General features: G+C 48.0%; 1 protein-coding gene and 1 pseudogene across 5 annotated transcripts in view; both read left to right on the top strand.

Moving 5' to 3' along the window:
* The window catches only part of VPS53 (VPS53 subunit of GARP complex), a 200,504-nt gene that overhangs the window by 53,285 nt on the left and 123,087 nt on the right, over window positions 1–24,132 (top strand). For 3 of the 5 annotated variants that reach the window (XM_031003546.3, XM_055367078.2, XM_004058206.5), the window contains 3 exons: window positions 6,787–6,873; window positions 15,055–15,170; window positions 17,564–17,683. In XM_031003546.3, coding sequence (XP_030859406.1) covers window positions 6,787–6,873; window positions 15,055–15,170; window positions 17,564–17,683 — 323 coding nt within the window. The remainder of the gene's footprint in view (window positions 1–6,786; window positions 6,874–15,054; window positions 15,171–17,563; window positions 17,684–24,132) is intronic. The other 2 variants (XM_063700894.1, XM_063700895.1) reach the window with 1 other exon arrangement.
* LOC109023773 (small ribosomal subunit protein eS4-like) lies at window positions 13,110–14,274 on the top strand (annotated as a pseudogene).

Raw genomic sequence — 24,132 nt, 5'->3', positions numbered from 1 at the left:
GGTTTAATGTAAGAGAGAAAGGGATAGAAACCCTTTCTCTGAGATAGGGTCATGCAGACTTCTTCATATGTGAGACCTAAGTGTATAACTTAGCCCCTTTTTTGCCTTTCTTAGCTGCATGTCATATGTTTTAGGGTGTTTGTTTAGAACACAGTAGCTATGATCCCATTAGCATGTCACCATAACATGACATGACCTGCAGTATCACAGAATTCCATGTGAGCTGTGTCCAAAAAGATCAGTCCTTTCTAGTGGTCAGTTGCCTACAGAGGCCTCCGTTGCACTTTTTACTCCACGATTGAAACTTTTTTAGAATTTACTGATCCCATGTAGCATCTTGGATATTAGACTCTGTATAAGCCAAATAGAGAATACTTAGAGAAAGCATGAAGCTGTGATTTTGAGCCACTGCTCATGGTTGGGCCTGAAGTTCGAGGAATGGTTATGAGCGCAGTTATTCAGAGCGGTAGCCTCAGCACCAGCACTCTTACAGGTGCACCATGATACTTTTAATCAGTGGGCAATATTTGTCAAGGTCCTACCGTGCCGTAGCCTTGCTTAGGTGCTGTGGGTGAGGTGACCATATGATTTATCACCAGAGTCACTTTGAGAAGGAGAGGGAGCTGTTAATAACTATACTGAATCATAAACGCAACATGTCCCCGGTAAACCAAATGGATGATTGGCTCAGCTATGGGCTCTATAGGAGTGCTGTTCATATCCTTGGTCCCCATTCTAAAGGATACTTATAACCCTGCTAAAAGGCTAATACTAATACACTAAACCAGTAGTCCCCAACCTTTTTGGCACCAGCGAGCAGTTTTTTGGAAGACAGTTTTTCCATGGACCAGGGAGGGGGACATGGTTTCAGGATGAAACTGTTCCACCTCAGATAATCAGGCATTAGTTAGATTCTGTTAAGGAGCTTGCAACCTAGATCCCTCGCGTGTGCAGTTCACAGTAGGGTTCGCGCTCCTGTGAGAATCTAATGCCGCTGCTGATCTGAGGAGGGGGAGCTCAGAAGATCGTGCCCACTCACTTGCCCACCGCTCACCTCCTGCTGTGCGGCCCAGTTCCCAACAGGCCACGGACTGGTGCTGGCCCACGGCCCAGGGCTTGGGGTCCCCTGCACTAAACAATTCAAGAACATTATGTTTAAAAAAGTCCTCTTCTGTAATTAACCCATTGCCCCCCCCCAAATAAATTTCTCTCCTGCTAAATCACTCCCAAGCAGACGTATGCAAGCATTTCTCATCTTTAAAAATTACTCCCTTTACGCCATCTTTTGCCCTATTTTTCTTCCTTTCTCATAGCAAAAACTTCTTGAAAAAAAAGTCTATACCAGGGTCAGCAAGCTTTCTGTTAAGGGCTGGATAGTAAATATTTTAGCCTTTACTGACCATATGGTCTCTGTTGTAACTATTTATCTCTGCCATTGTGTGGCAAAAGTCCCCATAAACAATACTTAAACAAATGAGTTTGGTTTAAGTATTATTAATGAGTTTTGGTCCAAAAACACATTGTTTACAAAAACAGGTGGCAGACGTGGCAGACTGGCTTCAGCCCACAGGCCATCATTTGTGGCCTGCTCTGTGATCACAGCCTCTACTTCATCATGTCATTGCTGTCCATTCCCTTGACTGCATTGAGACTGCTCTTGTCAAGGTCACCAACAACTTCCCTGTTGTCAAAATCAGTAGCAGCTGTCTTCATTTTTTTTTGAGATGGAGTCTCGCTCTGTCGCCCAGGCTGGAGTGCAATGGCACCATCTTGGCTCACTGCAGCTTCTGTTTCCTGGGTTCAAGCAATTCTCCTGCCTCAGCCTCCTGAGTAGCTGGGATTACAGGTGCACACCACCATGCCTGGCTAATTTTTGTATTTTTAGTAGAGACAGGGGTTTCACCATGTTGGTCAGGCTGGTCACAAACTCTTGACCTCATGATCCACATGAGTTTTTTGTTGTTGTTGTTGTTTTGAGATGGAGTTTTGCTCTTGTTGCCCAGGCTGGAGTGCAATGGCACGATCTTGGCTCACTGCAACCTCTGCCTCCTGGGTTCACGTGATTATCCTGTCTCAGCCTCCCGAGTAGCTGGGATTACAGGCGCCCGCCACCACGCCCGGCTAATTTTTGTATTTTGAGTAGAGACAGGGTTTCATCATATTGGTCAGGCTGGTCTTGAACTCCTGACCTCAGGTCATCCACCCCCCTTGGCCTCCCAAAGTGCTGGGATTATAGGCCTGAGCCACTGCGCCCGGCCTCTTATATGAGTGTTTAACAACAGAAGGCACAATCACTCTTTCCTTCTCCTTCAAACACTTCTGTTTGGCTTCTGTAACACCCATCGTCCCTGATTTTTTCTCATGTCACTGGTGGTTTTTCTCTGCATCTCTGCTTTTTTTTATGTTAGACTTCTGAATATTGGCATGCCCAAGGGTCAGCCCTGTGCCATCTTTTCTTCTCTTGTTTATTCTGTCTTCCTAGGTGACTTCTAATCTTACAGACTTACATATCATCTCTAAAGTAATGACTTCTGAATTTAAATCCCAACCTATCACCTCTCTTACAAGCTCCAGAATCTTACGTCCAACTTAATGTCTCTACTTGATCTCAAGTAAGCTATCTTTTTTTTTTGGTGGGGACAGAGTTTTGCTCTTATTACCCAGGTTGGAGTGCAGTGGTGCTATCTCAGCTCACTGCAACCTCCGCCTCCTGGGTTTAAGTGATTCTCCTGCCTCAGCCTCCCGAGTAGCTGGGATGACAGGCGCCCGCCACCACGCCCATCTAATTTTTGTATTTTTAGTAGAGACGGGGTTTCACCATGTTGGCCAGGCTGTCTTGAACTCCTGACCTCAGGCGATCCGCCCGCCTCAGGCTCCCAAAGTACTGGGATGACAGGCGTGAGCCACCATGCCCAGTCTACTGTCTGTATTTCTACCAACACTCCGGTCACAACAATGAAGTAATTTCTAAGAAGTTCCAGACTTTCTCTACATTTCTGCTTTTCTTCTGAGCCCTTAGCAGAATCCCCCTTAGCACTCTGTTCACAGCAATACAGGCTTTTTCCAGCCTTCACTTCAAAACTGTTCCACATCTGTCCATCAACCAGTTCCAAAGCCATGTTTTCAGGTATTTACTATAGCAATAGCCCACTTCTTGATACCAGTTTTTTTAGTCTGTTTTATGTTACTGTAACAGAATAGTACAGACTGAATTATTTATAAAGAAAAGAGATTTCTTTCTTATAATTCTGGAGGCTGGGAAGTCCAAGGTCAAGGGGCCCACATCTGGCAAGGGCTTCTTACCGCATCATCCTGCGGCGAGGGCTTTCTCACTGTGTCGTCCTGCGGCGAGCGCCTTCTCACCATGTCGTCCTGTGGCGAGGGCCTTCTCACCATGTCGTCCTGCAGTGAGGGCTTTCTCACTGCGTCGTCCTGCGGCGAGCGCCTTTTCACCATGTCGTCCTGCAGTGAGGGCTTTCTCACTGCGTCGTCCTGCGGCGAGCGCCTTTTCACCATGTCGTCCTGCAGTGAGGGCTTTCTCACTGCGTCGTCCTGTGGCGAGGGCCTTCTCACTGCGTCGTCCCATGGCAGAGTTGGAAGGCAAGAAAGTGTGTACATGCACGAGAAAGTGGCTGAACAGATCCTTTTATCAAGAATCCACTCCCGAGATAATGCCATTCATTCGTTCGTGAGGGCAAACCCCTCATGACCTGGTCACCTCGTAAAGGCCCCATCTGCCAACACCATTGCATTGGGGATTATGTTTCCAACACATGAACTTTGGAGATGCATTCCAGCCGTAGCACAGGCACCCGTAACGTATTGCGGATGGGACTCTTCACTTCCAGCCCTGCCACCACCACACACACCTGCCTGTCGAGCCCGTCCTCCTGCATTCCCTGGTTCAGTCAGTGAACCCTGGCCTTGGCTTTTCAACCAAAACCCGGGCGTCATCTTTGGTTCTTCCCTCTCCCTCATCACCCACACACAGTCCGTCAGTGAGTCCTACACATTGTACCTTCCTGGAAACCCTGAATCGCTCGGGCGTCTTCCCGTCAGCACTGGCTGCCTCGTCTAGGCCTCCACCGTCTCATGTGGACACTGCAGCAACTTCTCACAGAGCTTTCACTCCTGCTTTCCCTCTTGCCCCTGCACAGCCCCTTTGCCACATAGCAGCCAGGACAGTCTTATACAAGTAAGCCGTACACCTGTCCGTTGTTTAGACCCTTCAGTGGCTTCTCATTTGCACTTAGAGCAGAATCCTCATGCTTTGAGGCCTCCGTGCTCTGGCTCGTGCCCACCTCTCCAGATTATCTCCAGACACTTCCCGCTGCAATATTGCACTACCGCCTACTGTCTGTCTTTTCGGACCTCCAAAACACCAAGGTCTTTTCTCTGTCAGGATATTCGCATTTGCTTTTCTCTCTGCTGAAAATCCTCTTACTCCAGGCCGGATGCGGTGGCTCACGTCTGTAATCCCAGCACTTTGGGAGGCCGAGGCGGGCAGATCACGAGGTCAGGAGATCGAGACCATCCTGTCTAATACGGTGAAACCCCATCTCTACTAAAAATACAAAAAATTAGCCGGGTGTGGTGGCAGGTGCCTGTAGTCCAAGCTACTCGGGAGGCTGAGGCCGGAGAATTGCTTGAACCCGGGAGGCGGAGGTTGCAGTGAGCCGAGATTGTGCCACTTAACGCTAGCCTGGGCAACAGAGCGAGACTCCATCTCAAGAAAAAAAAAAAAATCATCTTACTCTAAATCTACAAATTCTCACACCTCTTCATCCTGCAGGTCCCGATTCGTGTGCCCTTTCTCAGGAGACCTTCTGTGACCACCATCTCCCTTATTCTCATCACTCTGCATAAGTCCTTCACCACACCTGTCAATTCACCACACTTAGGAATTATCTCGTTTCTTTTTCCAGGATCTCCTCCCCCTTACTTCTCAAAGTAAGTTCATTCCTTGAGGACAGAGAGAGAGACCATACTGTCTTGTTTACCATTCGATTCCCAGTGCCTAGAATCATGCCTGGTATATGGGAGGCATTCAGTAAATACTCACTGAGTGATTGAAGGAGTGAATTAAGGAGATGCTGACTCGTGCCTAGAACTATAACTGCCTCAGGAATTCACAGTCTTTAGTCACGGACAGTCCAGTGCATATGGTCTATACACATCCGTGGCCTGCTGACACACTCACACTTTAGCTGTAGGTAGTCTTTACTCACGGACGGTCCAGTGCATTTGGTCTATACACGTCTGTGGGCTGCTGGCACTCACAGGTACTTTAGCTGTAGGTAGTCTTTACTCACGGACGGTCCAGTGCATTTGTTCTCCATGTCTGTGGCCTGCTGGCACTCACAGGAACTTTCTGGTCTCCACATGTCACAACTGCCCTCATGTTGCTTCCCCTCCTGGCAGAAGCTGCAGCTGTGTTGTAATACTTTTATTGTATAGCATCTGTCTTTGTAGGTTTTTATTTCAGTGGAAATGCTGGGCTCACCATTAGCTTTTTGCTTGTTTTTTTGAGACAAGATCTCGCTCAGTCACCAGGCTGGAGTGCAGTGGCATGATCACAGTTCACTGCAGCCTTGACCTCCCAGGCTCAAGTAATCTTCCCACCTCAGCCTCCCAAGTAGCTGAGACTACTGGTGTGCGCCACCATGCCTGGCTAACTGTTTTTTTTTGCAGAGACCGAGTCTCGCCATGTTCCCCAGGCTAGTCTTGAACTCCTGGGCTCAAGCAATCCTCCTGCCTCAGCCTCTGAAGTGCTGGGATTACAGGTGTGAGCCACCGTTAGCTTTCTGCCTGCCTGCCTGCCTGCCTGCCTTCCTTCCTTCCTTTCTTTCTCTTTCCCTTCCTTCCTTCCTTCCTTCCTTCCTTCCTTCCTTCCTTCCTTTCTTTCTTTCTTTCTCTCTTTCTTTCTCTCTCTTTCTCTCTCTCTCTTTTTCTTTCTTTCTTTCTCTTTCTTTTCGTTTCTTTTCTTTTCTTTCCTTTTGGAGTCTCGCTCTGTCACCCAGGCTGGAGTGCAGTGGCGCGATCTCGGCTCACTGCAAGCTCTGCCTCCCGGGTTCAAGCAATTCTTCTGCCTCAGCTTCCTGAGTAGCTGGGACTACAGGTGCGTGCCACTGTGCCTGGCTAATTTTTTGTATTTTTAGTAGAGACGGGGTTTCACCATGTTAGCCAGGATGGTCTCGATCTCCTGACCTCGTGATCCGCCTGCCTTGGCCTCCCAAAGTGCTGGGATTACAGGCGTGAGCCACTGCGCCCGGCCCAGTGTTCCTTTCTAAGTGTATTTCATTGGTTTTCAAATGGCTTACTATGAAAGTCTTCAAGATTTGTTGCAGTTCTGGAGTCCCCATTCATGGTTCAGGTTTTTTTGAATGCACAATCTGGAACTTCCAAGTCCAGAGCTTTCCCTTGCCCCAATTTAGAGCTACCCCTGTCCCTCTGTGTGAGTCTTTGCATACATCCACACACAGAGATCTACTTGTTCTATTTGCTATTATCAATAACATGTACAGTAATGACTGAGGTAGAGGGGAATCATTTAGTTTTAAGTTGAAACTTTGTGAGGAACATTGGTAAAAGTCCCGAGTGTTTACCTGTTTGCAGATACTGGACTCTATAGGTCTCTACTATTTTGGTCCAGAAAAATTGTTGGCATAAGTACAATGAATCAGGAGAGCTTCATGGAAATTTCTTTTGTGCCTAGCATTGATTACAGTTAGTGACTGGTGCTGTCTCGAGCCGCTTTTTGTTTTTCATGTATTTCTCTTACTCTAGGCGCTTGAAGAGGCTCAGAAAGCTATCCAACAACTCTTTGGCAAAATCAAAGATATCAAAGACAAAGCTGAAAAATCAGAGCAAATGGTGAGTTCTGGTTTCTTCCTAACCTTTTTGCACCAAAAGAGGAAGTGAGCTTCTCATCTAGGCATTCTAATAATGAGCTTTTTCTAATAATGGCACCTCCTGCCAACCACAGTCATCTGCATCTCTAGAGCAAGCCCCCTATGAATGCGTTCAGATCAATTCAAGGGGAGCTGCTGGTCAGTGGTGGCTCACCATCTCTGCTGCCCTGTGTTTGCAGCCCTAGTTTTAAATAGGCAACTTTTGTTTTGTTTTGTTTTGTTTTTTGGGTTTTTTTTTGAGATGGAGTCTTGCTCTGTCGCCAGCCTTGGAGTGCAGTGGTGCGATCTTGGCTCACTGCAACCTCCGCCTCCCAGGTTCAAGCGATTCCCCTGCCTCAGCTGCCCAAGTAGCTGGAATTACAGGCGCCTGCCACCACGCCCGGCTAATTTTTTGTATTTTTAGTAGAGAAAGGGTTTCACCGTGTTGGCCAGGATGGTCTCGATCTCTTGACCTCATGATCCGCCTGCCTCGGCCTCCCAAAGTGCTGGGATTACAGGTGTGAGCCACTGTGCCCAGCTGCAACTTTTTTTTTTTCTCCTTTCTGAAAATAGTTTCCTAGTCATTTTGGATTTTCCTTTCTCTAACATTTCTTGGTATTGGTATCATGCATTTCTCCATCGAGATGTACGATATGTAGCTCGATGCACACTGAGAATGGTCCTGGAGCCGGGAGGAGGGAGGGATGGAGGGAGGAGGGATGTCCCCGCCCATGATCCGTGTGTGTGGTTTTGGTTGAGTTCTCCCCTGACGAATTTGTGTCCCCCGGTGTTGTGCTCAGAAGCTTGCCCCGAAGACCGAGAATCCAGCATTCACCTTCTCCTCCTCCATGGGAGGCGCTGGGAAGTGCTGGATCCTGGGTTCAGATTCAGACTCAATAATGTCCTGTCTGTCAGTTGTCTCAGAATTCCAGTTTCTTCAACTGTAAAATAAGAATAATGGCATTTGCCTCACAGGGTTGTTGTGAGAATTAAACGTATGAAGAGCACTGAGCATAGTCCTAGGGACCTGGATTTTCTGTGGTCCTTCCCCAAGGGTGCACCACACCCAGCAGCACCCAGGGGCCCTCGTCCTTCCCCAAGGGTGCACCACACCCAGCAGCACCAGGGGCCCTCAAAGCGTGATGATCAGCGAGAGTATCCGATGCTGCTTTTGCTGGAGTTGATTGCATTTATTGATATCCTTATGATGCTGATCTGTGTTCTGGAGTATGCTTCCTCTTCCATCCGAGGGGGTTTGCAGTGACAGTTTACTCCCAAGTTACGAGACGTCTTATTTTAATGCAGCTTGCTTTCCTGGACAGTGCTGTGCTGAAGGGAGGAAGAGGTGGGAGTGAGGGGAGAAGTGATCTTTGTTGAGCTCTTTCAGTGCCAGCAGTGTGCTGGTTCCTTTGTGTCAGCACTCTAATTTAGCCCTCACCACAACCTTATGAACTAGGCTTTATGTTCATTATTATCTTTGTGATTACCCATCTTATAGATGAGAAAACTGAGACTCAGTGAGGCTGAGAAACTTGTTCTAGGATGCAGCGTTGGTGAGTGGTAGAGCTGGAGTTCAGCACTACATCTGTCTGACTCTACAACCTCCCATTTCATGCTCTACCCGTTTTCGCAGCCTGTGGGCAACAGTTGAGGCAAATCAACTATGGGCATTCTGTCTCACAGGTGGTCTCGTGTAAGTCAGTTGAGGCGAATCAACCATGGGCATTCTGTCTCGCAGATGATCTCGTGTAGGTTTGACCTGAGTACCCCTGGTGTGCCCTGCCATTGACGGCTTTGTTTAGGGAAAAATCAGTGGTTCAGTTTGTCTAGAGAAACACAGGCTGTGGGATGGGGAGTGACGGGAGATCCTGGGAATAAAGAGACCAGTCAGCTCCAGTGCAGAGCAGTGAGGGCCTGAACAAGGAGTAGAGAGAAGGGATAGAGTCTTGAGATGAAGCAGAGGGAGAATATTTAGGACATAGAGAGAAGGGATAGAGTCTTGAGATGAAGCCGAGGGAGAATATTTAGGACTTAATGATGCAGGGACCAGGAAGAGTCATAGATGATGTGACTTTGAACACAGTGGTTAAAGACCCCTGATGCGGCCGGGCACGGTGGCTCATGCCTGTAATCCCAGCACTTTGGGAGGACAAGGAGGGGGGATCACTTGAGGCCAGGAGTTCAAGACCAGCCTGGCCAACATGGCGAAACCGTGTCTCTGCTAAAAATACAAAAATTAACCAGGCGTCGTGGAGCACACCTGTAATCCCAGCTACTCTGGAGGCTGAGGCAGAGAATCGCTTGCCTGGGAGGTGGAGGCTGCAGTGAACCAAGGTCGCACTACTGCACTACAGCCTGGGTGACAGAGCGAAACTCCATCTCAAAAAATAAAAAAATAAATAAATAAATAAAGACTCCCTATGTTAGACTGAAGCTAAAAACCCTGGAAGAGATACAGAGATTTTTTTGTAGGAAAAAGGATGCTGATTTCAGAGTTGCAAGTGGGTGATCAGGTTACAGGGCCAATCTTCAGCCTTCTATATCTAGCTTATTATACCACTCCTGATTTATTTATTTTTATTTTTTTTGCCCCAAATGTAAGTATTTGGTAAAGTGGTGGTGGTCTTAAACTTTTTTTTTTTAATTCATTGGAAACAGAGATTGTTTGGAGGTTGTAGAAGGAGAGAAGGCTTGATGGGGAAGTCCCCATGAAAGAGGCTTTTTATAGCTAAGATCCAGGTAAGGCTTGCAGGATCATGGGTGTGGAATTGAGCTGTGCAGGTCATAACCTGTATGAGTTCACCTAGGGTGATCAGACCCTGAAAGAGCAGGGCACACGAACTCACGGCCGAGTTCCTCACTTTAGTGGGATGTATCTATCCACGAACTCACGGCCGAGTTCCTCACTTTAATGAGGATGTATCTATCCACAAACTCACGGCCGAGTTCCTCACTTTAGTGGGATGTGTCTATCCACGAACTCTCTGCCGAGTTCCTCACTTTAGTGGGATGTATCTATCCACGAACTCACGGCGGAGTTTCTCACTTTAATGGGATGTATCTATCCACGAACTCCCTGCCGAGTTCCTCACTTTAGTGGGATGTATCTATCCACGAACTCCCGGCCGAGTTCCTCACTTTAGTGGGATGTATCTATCCACAAACTCCCGGCCGAGTTCCTCACTTTAGTGGGATGTATCTATCCACGAACTCACGGCCGAGTTCCTCACTTTAGTGGGATGTATCTATCCACGAACTCCCGGCCGAGTTCCTCACTTTAGTGGGATGTGTCTATCCACGAACTCACGGCCGAGTTCCTCACTTTAGTGGGATGTGTCTATCCACGAACTCCCGGCCGAGTTCCTCACTTTAGTGGGATGTGTCTATCCACGAACTCCCGGCCGAGTTCCTCACTTTAGCGGGATGTGTCTATCCACGAACTCACGGCCGAGTTCCTCACTTTAGTGGGATGTGTCTATCCACGAACTCACGGCCGAGTTCCTCACTTTAGTGGGATGTGTCTATCCACGAACTCCCGGCCGAGTTCCTCACTTTAGTGGGATGTGTCTATCCACGAACTCCCGGCCGAGTTCCTCACTTTAGTGGGATGTGTCTATCCACGAACTCCCGGCCGAGCTCCTCACTTTAGTGGGATGTATCTATCCACGAACTCACGGCCGAGCTCCTCACTTTAGTGGGATGTGTCTATCCACGAACTCCCGGCCGAGTTCCTCACTTTAGTGGGATGTGTCTATCCACGAACTCCCGGCCGAGTTCCTCACTTTAGTGGGATGTGTCTATCCACGAACTCCCGGCCGAGCTCCTCACTTTAGTGGGATGTATCTATCCACGAACTCACGGCCGAGCTCCTCACTTTAGTGGGATGTGTCTATCCACGAACTCACGGCCGAGCTCCTCACTTTAGTGGGATGTGTCTATCCACGAACTCCCGGCCGAGCTCCTCACTTTAGTGGGATGTGTCTATCCACGAGCTCCCGGCTGAGCTCCTCACTTTAGTGGGATGTGTCTATCCACGAGCTCCCGGCCGAGCTCCTCACTTTAATGAGGATGTATCTATCCACGAACTCCCGGCCGAGTTCCTCACTTTAATGAGGATGTATCTATCCACGAACTCACGGCCGAGTTCCTCATTTTAGTGGGATGTATCTATCCACGAACTCCCTGCCGAGTTCCTCACTTTAGTGGGATGTGTCTATCCACGAATTCACGGCCGAGTTCCTCACTTTAGTGGGATGTATCTATCCACGAACTCCCGGCCGAGTTCCTCACTTTAGTGGGATGTATCTATCCACGAACTCACGGCCGAGTTTCTCACTTTAATGAGGATGTATCTATCCATGAACTCATGGCCAAGTTACTCACTTTAGTGGGATGTATCTATCCACGAACTCCCGGCCGAGTTCCTCACTTTAGTGGGATGTATCTATCCACGAACTCCTGGCCGAGTTCCTCACTTTAGTGGGATGTATCTATCCACGAACTCCCTGCCGAGTTCCTCACTTTAGTGGGATGTGTCTATCCACGAACTCCCGGCCGAGTTCCTCACTTTAGTGGGATGTATCTATCCACGAACTCACGGCCGAGTTTCTCACTTTAATGCGGATGTATCTATCCACAAACTCATGGCCGAGTTCCTCACTTTAGTGGGATGTATCTATCCACGAACTCCCGGCCGAGTTCCTCACTTTAGTGGGACGTGTCTATCCACGAACTCTCTGCCGAGTTCCTCACTTTAGTGGGACGTGTCTATCCACGAACTCCCGGCCGAGCTCCTCACTTTAGTGGGACGTGTCTATCCACGAACTCCCGGCCGAGCTCCTCACTTTAGTGGGACGTGTCTATCCACGAACTCCCGGCCGAGCTCCTCACTTTAGTGGGACGTGTCTATCCACGAACTCCCGGCCGAGCTCCTCACTTTAGTGGGACGTGTCTATCCACGAACTCCCGGCCGAGCTCCTCACTTTAGTGGGACGTGTCTATCCACGAACTCCCGGCCGAGCTCCTCACTTTAGTGGGACGTGTCTATCCACGAACTCCCGGCCGAGCTCCTCACTTTAGTGGGACGTGTCTATCCACGAACTCCCGGCCGAGCTCCTCACTTTAGTGGGACGTGTCTATCCACGAACTCCCGGCCGAGCTCCTCACTTTAGTGGGACGTGTCTATCCACGAACTCCCGGCCGAGCTCCTCACTTTAGTGGGACGTGTCTATCCACGAACTCCCGGCCGAGCTCCTCACTTTAGTGGGACGTGTCTATCCACGAACTCCCGGCCGAGCTCCTCACTTTAGTGGGACGTGTCTATCCACGAACTCCCGGCCGAGCTCCTCACTTTAGTGGGACGTGTCTATCCACGAACTCCCGGCCGAGCTCCTCACTTTAGTGGGACGTGTCGATCCACGAACTCCCGGCCGAGCTCCTCACTTTAGTGGGATGTGTCTATCCACGAACTCCCGGCCGAGCTCCTCACTTTAATGCGGATGTATCTATCCACGAACTCACGGCCGAGCTCCTCACTTTAGTGGGACGTATCTATCCACGAACTCACGGCCGAGTTCCTCACTTTAGTGGGACGTATCTATCCACGAACTCACGGCCGAGTTCCTCACTTTAGTGGGACATGTCTATCCACGAACTCACGGCCGAGTTCCTCACTTTAGTGGGACGTATCTATCCACGAACTCCCGGCCGAGTTCCTCACTTTAGTGGGACGTATCTATCCACGAACTCACGGCCGAGTTTCTCACTTTAATGAGGATGTATCTATCCACGAACTCACGGCCAAGTTACTCACTTTAGTGGGATGTATCTATCCACGAACTCCCGGCCGAGTTCCTCACTTTAGTGGGATGTGTCTATCCACGAACTCCTGGCCGAGTTCCTCACTTTAGTGGGATGTATCTATCCACGAACTCCCTGCCGAGTTCCTCACTTTAGTGGGATGTGTCTATCCACGAACTCCCGGCCGAGTTCCTCACTTTAGTGGGATGTATCTATCCACGAACTCCCGGCCGAGTTCCTCACTTTAGTGGGATGTATCTATCCACGAACTCACGGCCAAGTTTCTCACTTTAATGCGGATGTATCTATCCACGAACTCACGGCCAAGTTCCTCACTTTAGTGGGATGTATCTATCCACGAACTCCCGGCCGAGTTCCTCACTTTAGTGGGATGTGTCTATCCACGAACTCCCGGCCGAGTTCCTCACTTTAGTGGGATGTATCTATCCACGAACTCCCGGCCGAGTTCCTCACTTTAGTGGGATGTATCTATCCACGAACTCACGGCCGAGTTTCTCACTTTAATGAGGATGTATCTATCCATGAACTCATGGCCAAGTTACTCACTTTAATGGGATGTATCTATCCAGTGACTGCGGTATTTGTGTTTGGTATCCAGGGCACTCCCTTCCTTCCAGGTGTCACAGAACCTGGGCAACCAAATTGCTATTAAGAAATTTTCGCTACGTGCACCGGAAGACAGAGGTCCTCTTTTCCTTGCCTAATGCAGCCATGGCTCGTGGTGCCAAGAAGCATCTGAAGCGGGTAGCGGCTCCAAAGCATTGGATGCTGGATAAATTGACTGGTGTGTTTGCTCCTCGTCCGTCCACCAGTCCCCACAAGTTGAGAGAGTGTCTTCCCCTCATCATTTTCCTAAGGAACAGACTTAAGAAGATTTGTATGCAGCGGTTCTTTAAGATCGATGGCACTGATATATGATATATATATATCCGAACTGATATAACATACCCTGCTGGGTTCATGGATGCCATCAGCATTGACAAGAGAGGAGAGAATTTCCATCTGATCCGTGACACCAAGGGTCGCTTTGCTGTACACCTGAGGAGGCCAAGTACAAGTTGTGCAAAGTGAGAAAAATCTTTTTGGGCACAAAAGGAATCCCTCATCTGGTGACTCATGATGCTCGCACCATCCGCTACCCTGATCCCTCATCAAGGTGAATGACACCGTTCAGATTGATTTGGAGACTGGCAAGATGACCGATTTCATCACGTTCGACACTGGCAAGCCGTATATGGTGACTGGAGGTGCTCACCTGGGAAGAGTTGGTGTGATCCCCAACAGAGAGAGGTACCCGGGATCTTTTGACGTGGTTCATGTGAAAGACACCAGTGGCAACAGCTTTGGCACTCGAGTTTCCAACATTTTCACTATTGGCAAGGGCAACAAACGATGGATTTCTCTTCCCCGAGGAAAGGGTATCCGCCTCACCATTGCCGAAGAGAGAGACAAGAGGCTGGTGGCCAAACAGAGCAGCGGGTGGAATGGTCTGTGGGTGACATGTTAGATCTTTGTACGTAATTAAAAATAATGTGGCATGATAAAACACACACACACACACACACACACACACACACACACACACACACACACACATTTCTTAGTCAGCATGGACCAAGAAACACAGTGGATGATTTCACCTGGGTGTTAGTAAAGTTGGGGAATTTTTCCAACTTCTCTATTGAATATGCTTTTCTGGTGACTGAAATATACTTGCATTCCCAGAGACAGCTTCTCTTCTCTTGGACCTGCTGAAACAACACTGTCAGGCTCTTACTCCCCAAATTGCCTTCTCACTCCCTGAAGACTGCTCCTGCCGTCCTAGTAACTTACATGTTAAACGTATGTTACAGGGCTTATATTTCAGTCTTCTTGAGATTTGAAAGTCTTTTCTTTGCTGGAAGCTCAGGCCCTCATTCCAGTAGTAAAGACTGTCTGAGTACCAAGTACTGACTGATCGGTGTTTTGTACGGCCCAGCGGCTTCATCACCAGAAGGCACACTTTCCTCACCTTGTTCAAGGAAAGGTGCTGTGCTTACCTCCTCTGTCCTGTGTGCTCAATACTGAATTGCTGTTTGGATCATTTCATTTGGGGTAAAAAAATAAAGTTCATTTCATGCTCACAACTGAAGGTTTTATAACCCTGAGTAAAGTCCAAAGAGATGCCACATTAAATTTTAAATGCCTGGTTGGAAATTATTTTATTTTGTATTGTGAGAATGTTTGCTAACCTGAGATTTTTCCCTGCTTCGTCTGCATTCGTTTCTTACGGAGCTACTTGCAGAAGCGTTTTACATCTTTCTTGACCGTCTTCCTTTCTTTCTTGTGGTTTTTCAATGTTTAGGTGAAAGAAATCACCCGTGATATTAAGCAATTAGATCACGCCAAACGCCACCTGACCACCTCAATCACCACACTGAACCACCTGCACATGCTGGCAGGAGGCGTCGACTCCCTCGAGTAAGCAACGCCAACTTTCTCTTTTGGGGCCACGGGAAATGTATCGCATAGAGAAAATGGTGTTGTCGCCTATTTACTTCTCAGCCAGGAAAGTCTCAGCATCCTGCCCCACTTTCTGCAAATTGGCTTCAAGTGTTCAGTCACCATTTTTGCTTTGTGCCCTCTGGTGTTCAGAACCTAAGAAACACTGGCAGCTAGTCAGAAGGGGACACCAGAAGCCTTTCAGGACGACTCCAAGAATATGGCCCATCTTCAGGCTGTGGATGTGTACCATCAAGGCAGACAGAGTGACACAGGGCCATATTCACTCCAGGCAGACAGAGTGACACAGGCCCATATGCACTCCAGGCAGACAGAGTGACGCGGGCCCATATTCACTCCAGGCAGACAGAGTGACACAGGCCCATATTCACTCCCTGCTGCTGCTGCCTCAGCAGGTTTCCTGCTTGTGTTGGGCTGAGTTGCGCTGTCATGGAAGAGACCCTATGAGACAGAACTCAATCATTCAAACCACTTTTTTTTTTTCAATCTACTTTTTATAAAGTAGCTTTCTGTTTGGCTTGTAGAGGGAATGATACATCAGAACGTTAGAAATAGAGAAGGAAGAGCTGGTGATTTACTACAAAGGAGCAATCTAAAGCCTCCTTTACAAGCAAGATTCTGACACTCCAGCTCACCTCTGTGGCCCGTCTCAGGCTGGGGACTCCCCCTGCTCCAGCCTCAGTGTGATTCCGTGTGTGGACAGGGAAAGCGCATCATCATAGAAACTGAGATGCAGCATTCGAAGTCCTGGGTGGGGGAAGTGGGAGAGTGCCTTGAGGGAAAGAGGAGGAGGGCCGGGCCCCTTCCTGACCTCTCTCGGTATTGGATGAGCTCCAGGGACGCCTGGTCTACTCTCCTGTGAGCAGTGAGAGCAGCGGCCAGAGGGAGACCAGAGGGCGGTCACATTTGTTCCTTTGTCGGGTGGTCGGTGTCCACCAAACCATCAGACCAGGCAGTGGTAAGACCGAGTGGTGGTAAGACCAGGCGGTGGTAAGACCAAGTGGTGGTAGCAACGGAACACCTTGGCTTGAACTTGATCCTGTCTTTTTCTTTTTTTTTTTTTTTGAGACAGAGTCTGGCCCTGTCGCCCAGGCTGGAGAGCAGTGGCGTGATCTAGGCTCACTCCAAGCTCCGCCTCCCGGGTTCACGCCATTCTCCTGCCTCAGCCTCCCGAGTAGCTGGGACTACAGGCGCCCGCCACTACGCCTGGTTAATTTTTGTATTTTTAGTAGAGACGGGGTTTCACCATGTTAGCCAGGATGGTCTCGATCTCCTGACCTCGTGATCCGCCCGCCTCGGCCTCCCAAAGTGCTGGGATTACAGGCTTGAGCCACCGCACCTGGCCAATCCTGTCTTTTTCAATGCCTCTCATGGAAAATCATAAATTACAAATTTAATGAAATAGCCCAACCCTAATGAAAAATTTAGATCTAATAGTTTATATTTCCTCCCTGTGTGTAACTTGATTTTATCAGCATCCTTTTATTTAAGCGTCATTAACCTTAGCAGTAGGGAAAGTAGAGGTCTGTGATACAGACGCCTTAGAACCTACAGATTTCAGTTAATAGGTAAAGTGCTGCTCTTTGTGTATTTTTGTTTTTGTTTTTGAGACGGAGTCTCCCACTGTCACCCTGGCTGGAGTGCAGTGGCACGATCTCGGCTCACTGAAACCTCCGCCTCCCAGGTTCAAGTGAGTCTCTTGCCTCAGCCTCCCGAGTAGCTGGGATTACAGGCATCCACCACCACCCCCAGCTAATTTTTTGTATTTTTAGTAGAGACGGTGTTTCACCGTGTTGGCCAGGATGATCTCGATCTCGTGACTTCGTGATCTGCCCGCCTCGGCCTCCCACAGTGTGGGGATGACAGGCTGAGCCACCGCGCCTGGCCGCACCTTTTGTGTTTGGTTTGCTCATAGGCTGTAATCCTCAGATAGTAACATCCCTACCCCTGTTCTCTGTCCCACGCTTGCTAATCCCATAATATCCAACCCAAATTCTAAATTCATCATCTTCCCAGATTCCCCTCCCCACACCAAATGAGAATTCATCACTCACACGTTCTTCCTGCCATAGCACATAACTTGTACTTCTGTTTAGAACATAGTTCATCCTTTTTGATACTAGTTAGATGTGTACTTGACTCTCTCCCTTACTATATGGTGTCACCTTGAGGATTTGGACCAGATCCTGTTTTTTCCTCCCACAACGCACAGCAGCTTATATACTCAGCGCTCAGTGAACGTTGATTCAGCTGAGTTGATATCTGTTTGAGAGCTAGCGTGGGTTGTTCTGTGTCTGTATCTTGCGTCTTTAGTGTTTTTCTAGACTTTTAAACTTATTCTTTCCTTGCAGAGCCATGACCAGGCGAAGACAATACGGAGAAGTTGCTAATCTCCTTCAGGGTGTGATGAATGTCCTGGAGCACTTCCACAAGTATATGGGGATTCCGCAGATCCGGCAGCTTTCCGAAAGGTAAACTGTCACCGGAGGGAAAGTATATGGGGATTCCGCAGATCCGGCAGCTAAACTTTCCGAAAGGTAAACTGTCACCGGAAGAAGTGATCTTGCTTTCAGAAAAGGACCTGGTGATAGGAAGTGCTTAAGCACTTAGCTCAGCGTGTTCACTGCAGAGTCTTAGTGTGTGAAGGAATCTCAGATGCTACCTGATCTAACTCTGTCTGGTGCAGACGTTCCCCCACTTTACCCCTTCCCATGTCTTCCAAAGCTGCCTGTGGTAGATAGTTACAGTTGTATATATGGACAACTTTCAGTTGTCCCCATTTGTGAGAGAAACTGTTCTAGGTATCTATTTCTTTGTAACAAACCAGCACAAAACTTAGTAGCTTAAAACAATAATTGTTTTGCACGTATAATTTGGCCTGGCTCGGGGACCAGCTCATCCCTGCTCCGTGCAGCATTAGCCGAGGCAGCTCAAGAGGGGACTGGAGAATGCATTGGCTCACTCTCATGGCTGGCTCCTTGGTGCTTGCTGTCAGCTGGGAGCTCAGCCAGGCCGTTGCTGGGATTCTTTGTTGTATTCCACGGGCTGCTTGGACTTCCTCACGGTAAGGTGGCTGGTTCCAAGAATGAGCGTCCCAAGAGAACCAAGACTTGGAAATTTCATAGCATCACTTCTGCCATAGTCACAAGGCTGCTAAGATTCAAGAGGAAGGAACATAGTCTTCTCCCACCCGCTAACGGGAGGAATGTCAAAGTCACATTGTTACAAAAAGCATGTGGGATGGGATAGATTGCTGTGGCGGTCTTTAGACAATACAGTGAGCCACAGCCAGGCATGGTGGCTTACACCTGTAATCCCAGCACTTTGGGAGGCTGAGGCGGGTGGATCACCCGAGGTCAGCCTGGCCAACATGGCGAAACCCCGTCTCTACTAAAAAATACAAAAATTATCTGGACATGGTGGCAGGTGCCTGTAATCCCAGCTACTCGGGAAGCTGAGGCAGGAGAGTCACTTGAACCTGGGAAGTGGAGGTTGCAGTTAGCTGAGATCCTGCCATTGTACTCTAGCCTGGGCGACAGGGTGAGACTCAAAAAAAAAAAAAAAAAAAAATACAGTGAGCCACAAAAACTTTAGATACGATAAAAAGATGACTTTCCCCCCAACCTTATTCTTTCCTTCTTATTGCTGTTGAGTTTTAATCCCAGATTCAGATCCAGTGGAAAGGAAAGTAGTTTCTCAGAGCGAAGGAGGATGAGGATTCCAAGGGAGGACGAGGAGGAGTTGATGCAGCACCTTTTCTGTTAGAAGGAGGGGCAGGAAGAACACTGAGAAGGCAGAGACCATCACAGTTGACAAATTCTAACCTTCCTTGCAGCAAAGAAGAAATGAAGGCGTTGTTACTGAGCGGCAGCTACGTTTCTGACTCTGCCTTCTTAATAAGGCCCGAATGCTACAGGCTTCTTTGTTTTCCTTAAGTTTCCTTATTTGTAATTATATAAGTAATACACATAGACTTTAAAAAATAGAGACAGGGTCTCGCTCTGTCACCCAGGATGGAGTGTAGGGGCACAATTACTGCTCATTGCAGCTTGGGACTCCTGGGCTCAGCTGATCCTCCCACCATAGTTTCCCAAGTAGCTGGGACTACAAGCACGCAGCACCTCACCCAACTAACTTTGTTACTTTTTTGTAGAGACAGGGTCTCACTCTGTGGCCCAGGGCTGGTCTTGGGCTCCCAGTGCATCGGGGTTACAGGCGTGAGCCACTGCACCTGGTTCCACATCTTCTATTGTTTAAAAAGGTCAAATATGTATACAGATGAAACCTAAGTTCCCTTTACCTGGACTTCAGAATCTCATTGTTGTCCTCAGAGGTGGTAATTGTTATCACTTTAATGGCTATTGCTGCGGATTTGTATGTGTGTCTTTACGTAAATCTGTAGTTTAATGGCTATCGCTGCAGATTTGTGTGTGTGTATTTACATAAATCTCTAGTTTCAATGGCTATCGCTCCGGATTTGTGTGTGTGTATTTACATAAATCTATAGTTTCAGTGGCTATCTGTCTGGATTTGTGTGTGTATTTACATAAATCTATAGTTTTAATGGCTATCTCTCCGGATTTGTGTGTGTATTTATATAAATCTATAGTTTCAGTTAATGGCTTTGTTTTTGCTGTTTTGTTTTAACTAAATGGTTTCATGCCTTACGCTTTATTCTCAAAACTGCTTTTTGTTTTCAACCACATGTATTTTAGATATTTTTTTTCTCATCAGTATGTGTAGACCTGCTTCATTCTCTGGAATTGATGCACAGAACCCCATAGCGTAACATACCACAGATGATTTCACCATTTTGGTAGCACTAGGTCGTTGTTTCTAATTTTTAAAATATGCCCCCTTTTGCACATATGCAAGTATTTCTCTGGGACAGATTCTGGGTTATAGGTTTGTAAACATTTAAAATTTTAGTAGCTACTGCCCATTTGCCCTCCAGCAAAGCTTTATATACTTGTAGTACGATCTGTACAGTATGAGAGCACCCTTACCCTCAGCAACACTTGATATTGTTGTTTTTCATTTTTATCTATCTTATGGTTGAAAACGGTATCCAGTTCCTTTAATTTTCATTTTCCTTGTAGCTAGTAAGATTAGTGTTTTGTTTTGTTTTTTTGAGACAGAGTCTTGCTGTGTTGCCCAGGCTGGAGTGCAGTGGCGTGGTCATAGCTCACTGCAACCTGGAACTCCTGGGCTCAAGCCATCCTCCTGCCTCCACCTCCTGAGTAGCCAGGAATACAGGCAAATACCACCATGCCTGGCTGATTTTTAACATTTTTCTGTAGAGGTGGGATCTTCTTATGTTGCCCACGTTGGTCTTCAACTCCTGGGCTCAAGTGATCCTCCTGCCTCATCCTCCCAAAGTGCTGGGATTACAGGCGTGAGCCACTGTACCTAGCCCCAGTTGTCTTCTTCATCTAAACACTCATGAGTTTCTCATACTCTAAGAAATTATTCTCCTTTATTCCTTTCTTTGAGTAGTCTCTACAACTTGGTCTCTGCATTCTCTCCTTGTGGAATTCTTGTTACGTGAACGTTGGATCTTCTAGATCTGCTGCCATGTCTCTTAATTTTCCTTTCATGCTTTCCGTCTCTTTGTCCTTTTGAACTGCTTTCTGAAAGAATTCCTCAACCCAGTCTTCCTATTTTAATTTATTCTTCACTTGCATCCCTTATGCTATTTGGCCCAGCTGTTGAATTTTTATTTTAAAAATCCAGCTTTTTAATTTCCAGCATATCTAGCTGATTCTTTTCTCATGGGCATAATATTCTCATGTCTCTCCCACGGAATAGAAATTATGTGTTTGTTAAAACACTGGGTTGCCTGTTCCATTTTTCTGTCCTACAGTGTACAATCTTCAGTGCCTGTTCCACTCCTCTGTCCTCCAGTGTAAGATATTCAGTTTGTTCAGCATGGCAATTCTCTCTCTTTAGCATTTCTCAAATGTTTAGTGATTCTTAGCTGAAACCTCATTTTTATTTTATTTATTTATTTTTTGAGACCAAGTCTCACTCCATCGCCCAGGCTGGAGTGCAGTGGCACAATCTCAGCTCACTGCAATCTCCGCCTCCCGGGTTCAAGCAATTCTCCTGCCTCAGCCTCCCAAGTAGTTGGGACTACAGGCGCCCACCACCCATGCCCAGCTAAGTTTTGTATTTTTAGTAGAGACAGGGTTTCACCATGTTGGCCAGGCTGGTCTCGAACTCTTGACACCTCAAGTGATCCACCTGCCTCAGTCTCCCAAAGTGCTGGGATGACAGGTGTGAGCCACCGTGCCCGGCCTCATTTTTATTTTTGACATTCTCTATTAGTCTGATCAAGAATGCTCTTTTACTGCTACCTGCTCGTGGGCGAGAAATGGGAATTGCTACTTGGCTAAGTGTATCACAGACAGCTTTTCCAAAGTGAGGGGGGCCAGACCTGGAGAAACCTGCCAGGTGGGTGTCCCAGTGGCTGATCTCCTAGGCTTGGAGGCTCCCTGGTCTTCTTGGGTGTTGGCATCCCCTCTGGCTACTGCTGAAGTTCTCAGACCCAGAGGCCCACCCCTGCCGCCTGACGTGAGCATTCACGCATTCACGGTGTGGGTGCGGACATGGACAGCGGCCCCATCCTGCTCCTGGTATCGCCACCTTCATGTCTTTCGTTTTCAAGAAGCATTTTTGGGCAGTGATTTTCTGTCATCCTTCCTACCAGGAAGTCCTCAGGCTTCTAGTCTACCACTTTTCTTGTCTGGATTTGGATTTTCATGAAAATCTTTTTATTATTTCTAAGACTCCGGGGCAGGAATGGGAGGTTGCAACGTGTGCTCAGTGTGCATCTTGCAGAGCTTGGCAGAACGCTAGGGAAATCGCCACCCTTTCCCTCATCCTCCCTACCCCTCACACCTAGAGCCAGCTGATCACCTTATCAGACTGGACTGTGAGGCAGCCAAGAAAGCAGGCGAACAGGACTTTATGAGCTGCAAGAAAGAAGGAGCCTGGATGGAGCAGGCAGATTTGCTGTCAGCGGATGGGGGAGGAGGAGGAAGGCAGTCCCTTCTACCCCTGCTCTCAGGATGATTCAGAGTTGATCTCTTTCACATTCATTTGTTCTTTTCTTCATTTACATGATAGATATTTACTCTGCATTTTCTACATCCTAGGCCCCGTGCTAGGGGACTGAAGGCACAAAGATAAGAAATACACACTCTCTGCCTTCAAAGAGTTCACCATTTTTGTATGGAGAAGAAAGACATTAATAGAAGATTCCAGCGTAACAGATGTAACAAAACTGGTATATGCTGTACAAGGCATAGCAGGATCTCAGAAGAGGAATTGATAGGCTGAAGCAGGGGCTGAGGGCAGGGGTCATAGACAAATTCTGTTTTAATCTGAATCTTAAAAGAATGGGTGGGATCTTACCAACGTGACAGTAATGGGGGAAAGAAGGAAGAGGGAGTCTCGTGGAGTTTGGAGGCGGCAGAGGGAGACAGGGCTGCATAGGTAGATCGGGTCAGGTTTTATATGCCTTGCTAAATAATTTATTTTTTATTTTGTGGACAGTGAAAGATTTTAAGTGCGGGGGGCATGATCTCACTTGTATTTTGTAAAAGTCTAGTGGATTATAGAGGTACAGGAGTCTGGATAAAATAAGACCCTTAGGAGGCAGTGGCCACGTGGTCACGGAGATGTGTGTGAGAGCCAATCTCCAGTCCGTGATATGGATTAGAAAAGATAAGACCCTTAGGAGGCAGTGGCCACGCGGTCACGGAGATGTGTGTAGGAGCCAGTCTCCAGTCAGTGATATGGATTAGAAAAGATGAGACCCTTAGGAGGCAGTGGCCGTGCGGTCACGGAGATGTGTGTGAGAGCCAATCTCCAGTCCGTGATATGGATTAGAAAAGATAAGACCCTTAGGAGGCAGTGGCTACATGGTCACGGAGATGTGTGTGGGAGCCAGTCTCCAGTCAGTGATATGGATTAGAAAAGATGAGACCCTTAGGAGGCAGTGGCCGTGCGGTCACGGAGATGTGTGTGAGAGCCAATCTCCAGTCCGTGATATGGATTAGAAAAGATAAGACCCTTAGGAGGCAGTGGCCACACAGTCACGGAGATGTGTGTTGGAGCCGATCTCCAGTCTGTGGTATGGATTAGAAAAAATAAGACCCTTATCAGGCAGTGGCCACGCGGTCATGGAGATGTTTGTGGGAGCCAATCTCCATTCCATGGTATGAATCAGAAAAGGTAAGACCCTTATCAGGCAGTGGCCACGCGGTCACAGAGATGTGTGTGCGAGCCAATCTCCAGTCAGTGGTATGGATTAGAAAAGATAAGACCCTTATCAGGCAGTGGCCACACGGTCATGGAGATGTGTGTGGGAGCCGATCTCCAGTCGGTGGTATGGATTAGAAAAGATAAGACCGTTATCAGGCAGTGGCCACACGGTCACAGAGATGTGTGTGGGAACCGATCTCCAGTCAGTGGTATGGATTAGAAAAGATAAGACCCTTATCAGGCAGTGGCCACGTGGTCACGGAGATGCGTGTGGGAGCCGATCTCCAGTCAGTGGTACGGGTTAGAAAAGATAAGACCGTTACCAGGCAGTGGCCACGCGGTCACAGAGATGTGTGTGTGAGCCAATCTCCAGTCAGTGGTACGGATTAGAAAAGATAACACGCTTATCAGGCAGTGGCCACGCGGTCACGGAGATGTGTGTGGGAGCCGATCTCCAGTCAGTGGTACGGGTTAGAAAAGATAAGACTGTTATCAGGCAGTGGCCACGTAGTCACGGAGATGTGTGTGGGAGCCAGTCTCCAGTCAGTGGTGTGGATTAGAAAAGGTAAGACCCTTATCAGGCAGGGGCCACGCGGTCACGGAGATGTGTGGGAGTCAATCTCCAGTCAGTGGTACGGGTTAGAAAAGATAA

The sequence above is a fragment of the Gorilla gorilla genome, chromosome 19 (assembly GCF_029281585.2).
Source record: "Gorilla gorilla gorilla isolate KB3781 chromosome 19, NHGRI_mGorGor1-v2.1_pri, whole genome shotgun sequence".
Lineage (NCBI taxonomy): Eukaryota > Metazoa > Chordata > Mammalia > Primates > Hominidae > Gorilla > Gorilla gorilla.
The sequence above is the reverse complement of the archived record's forward strand: the minus strand, read 5'-3'. Positions and strand labels throughout refer to the sequence as shown.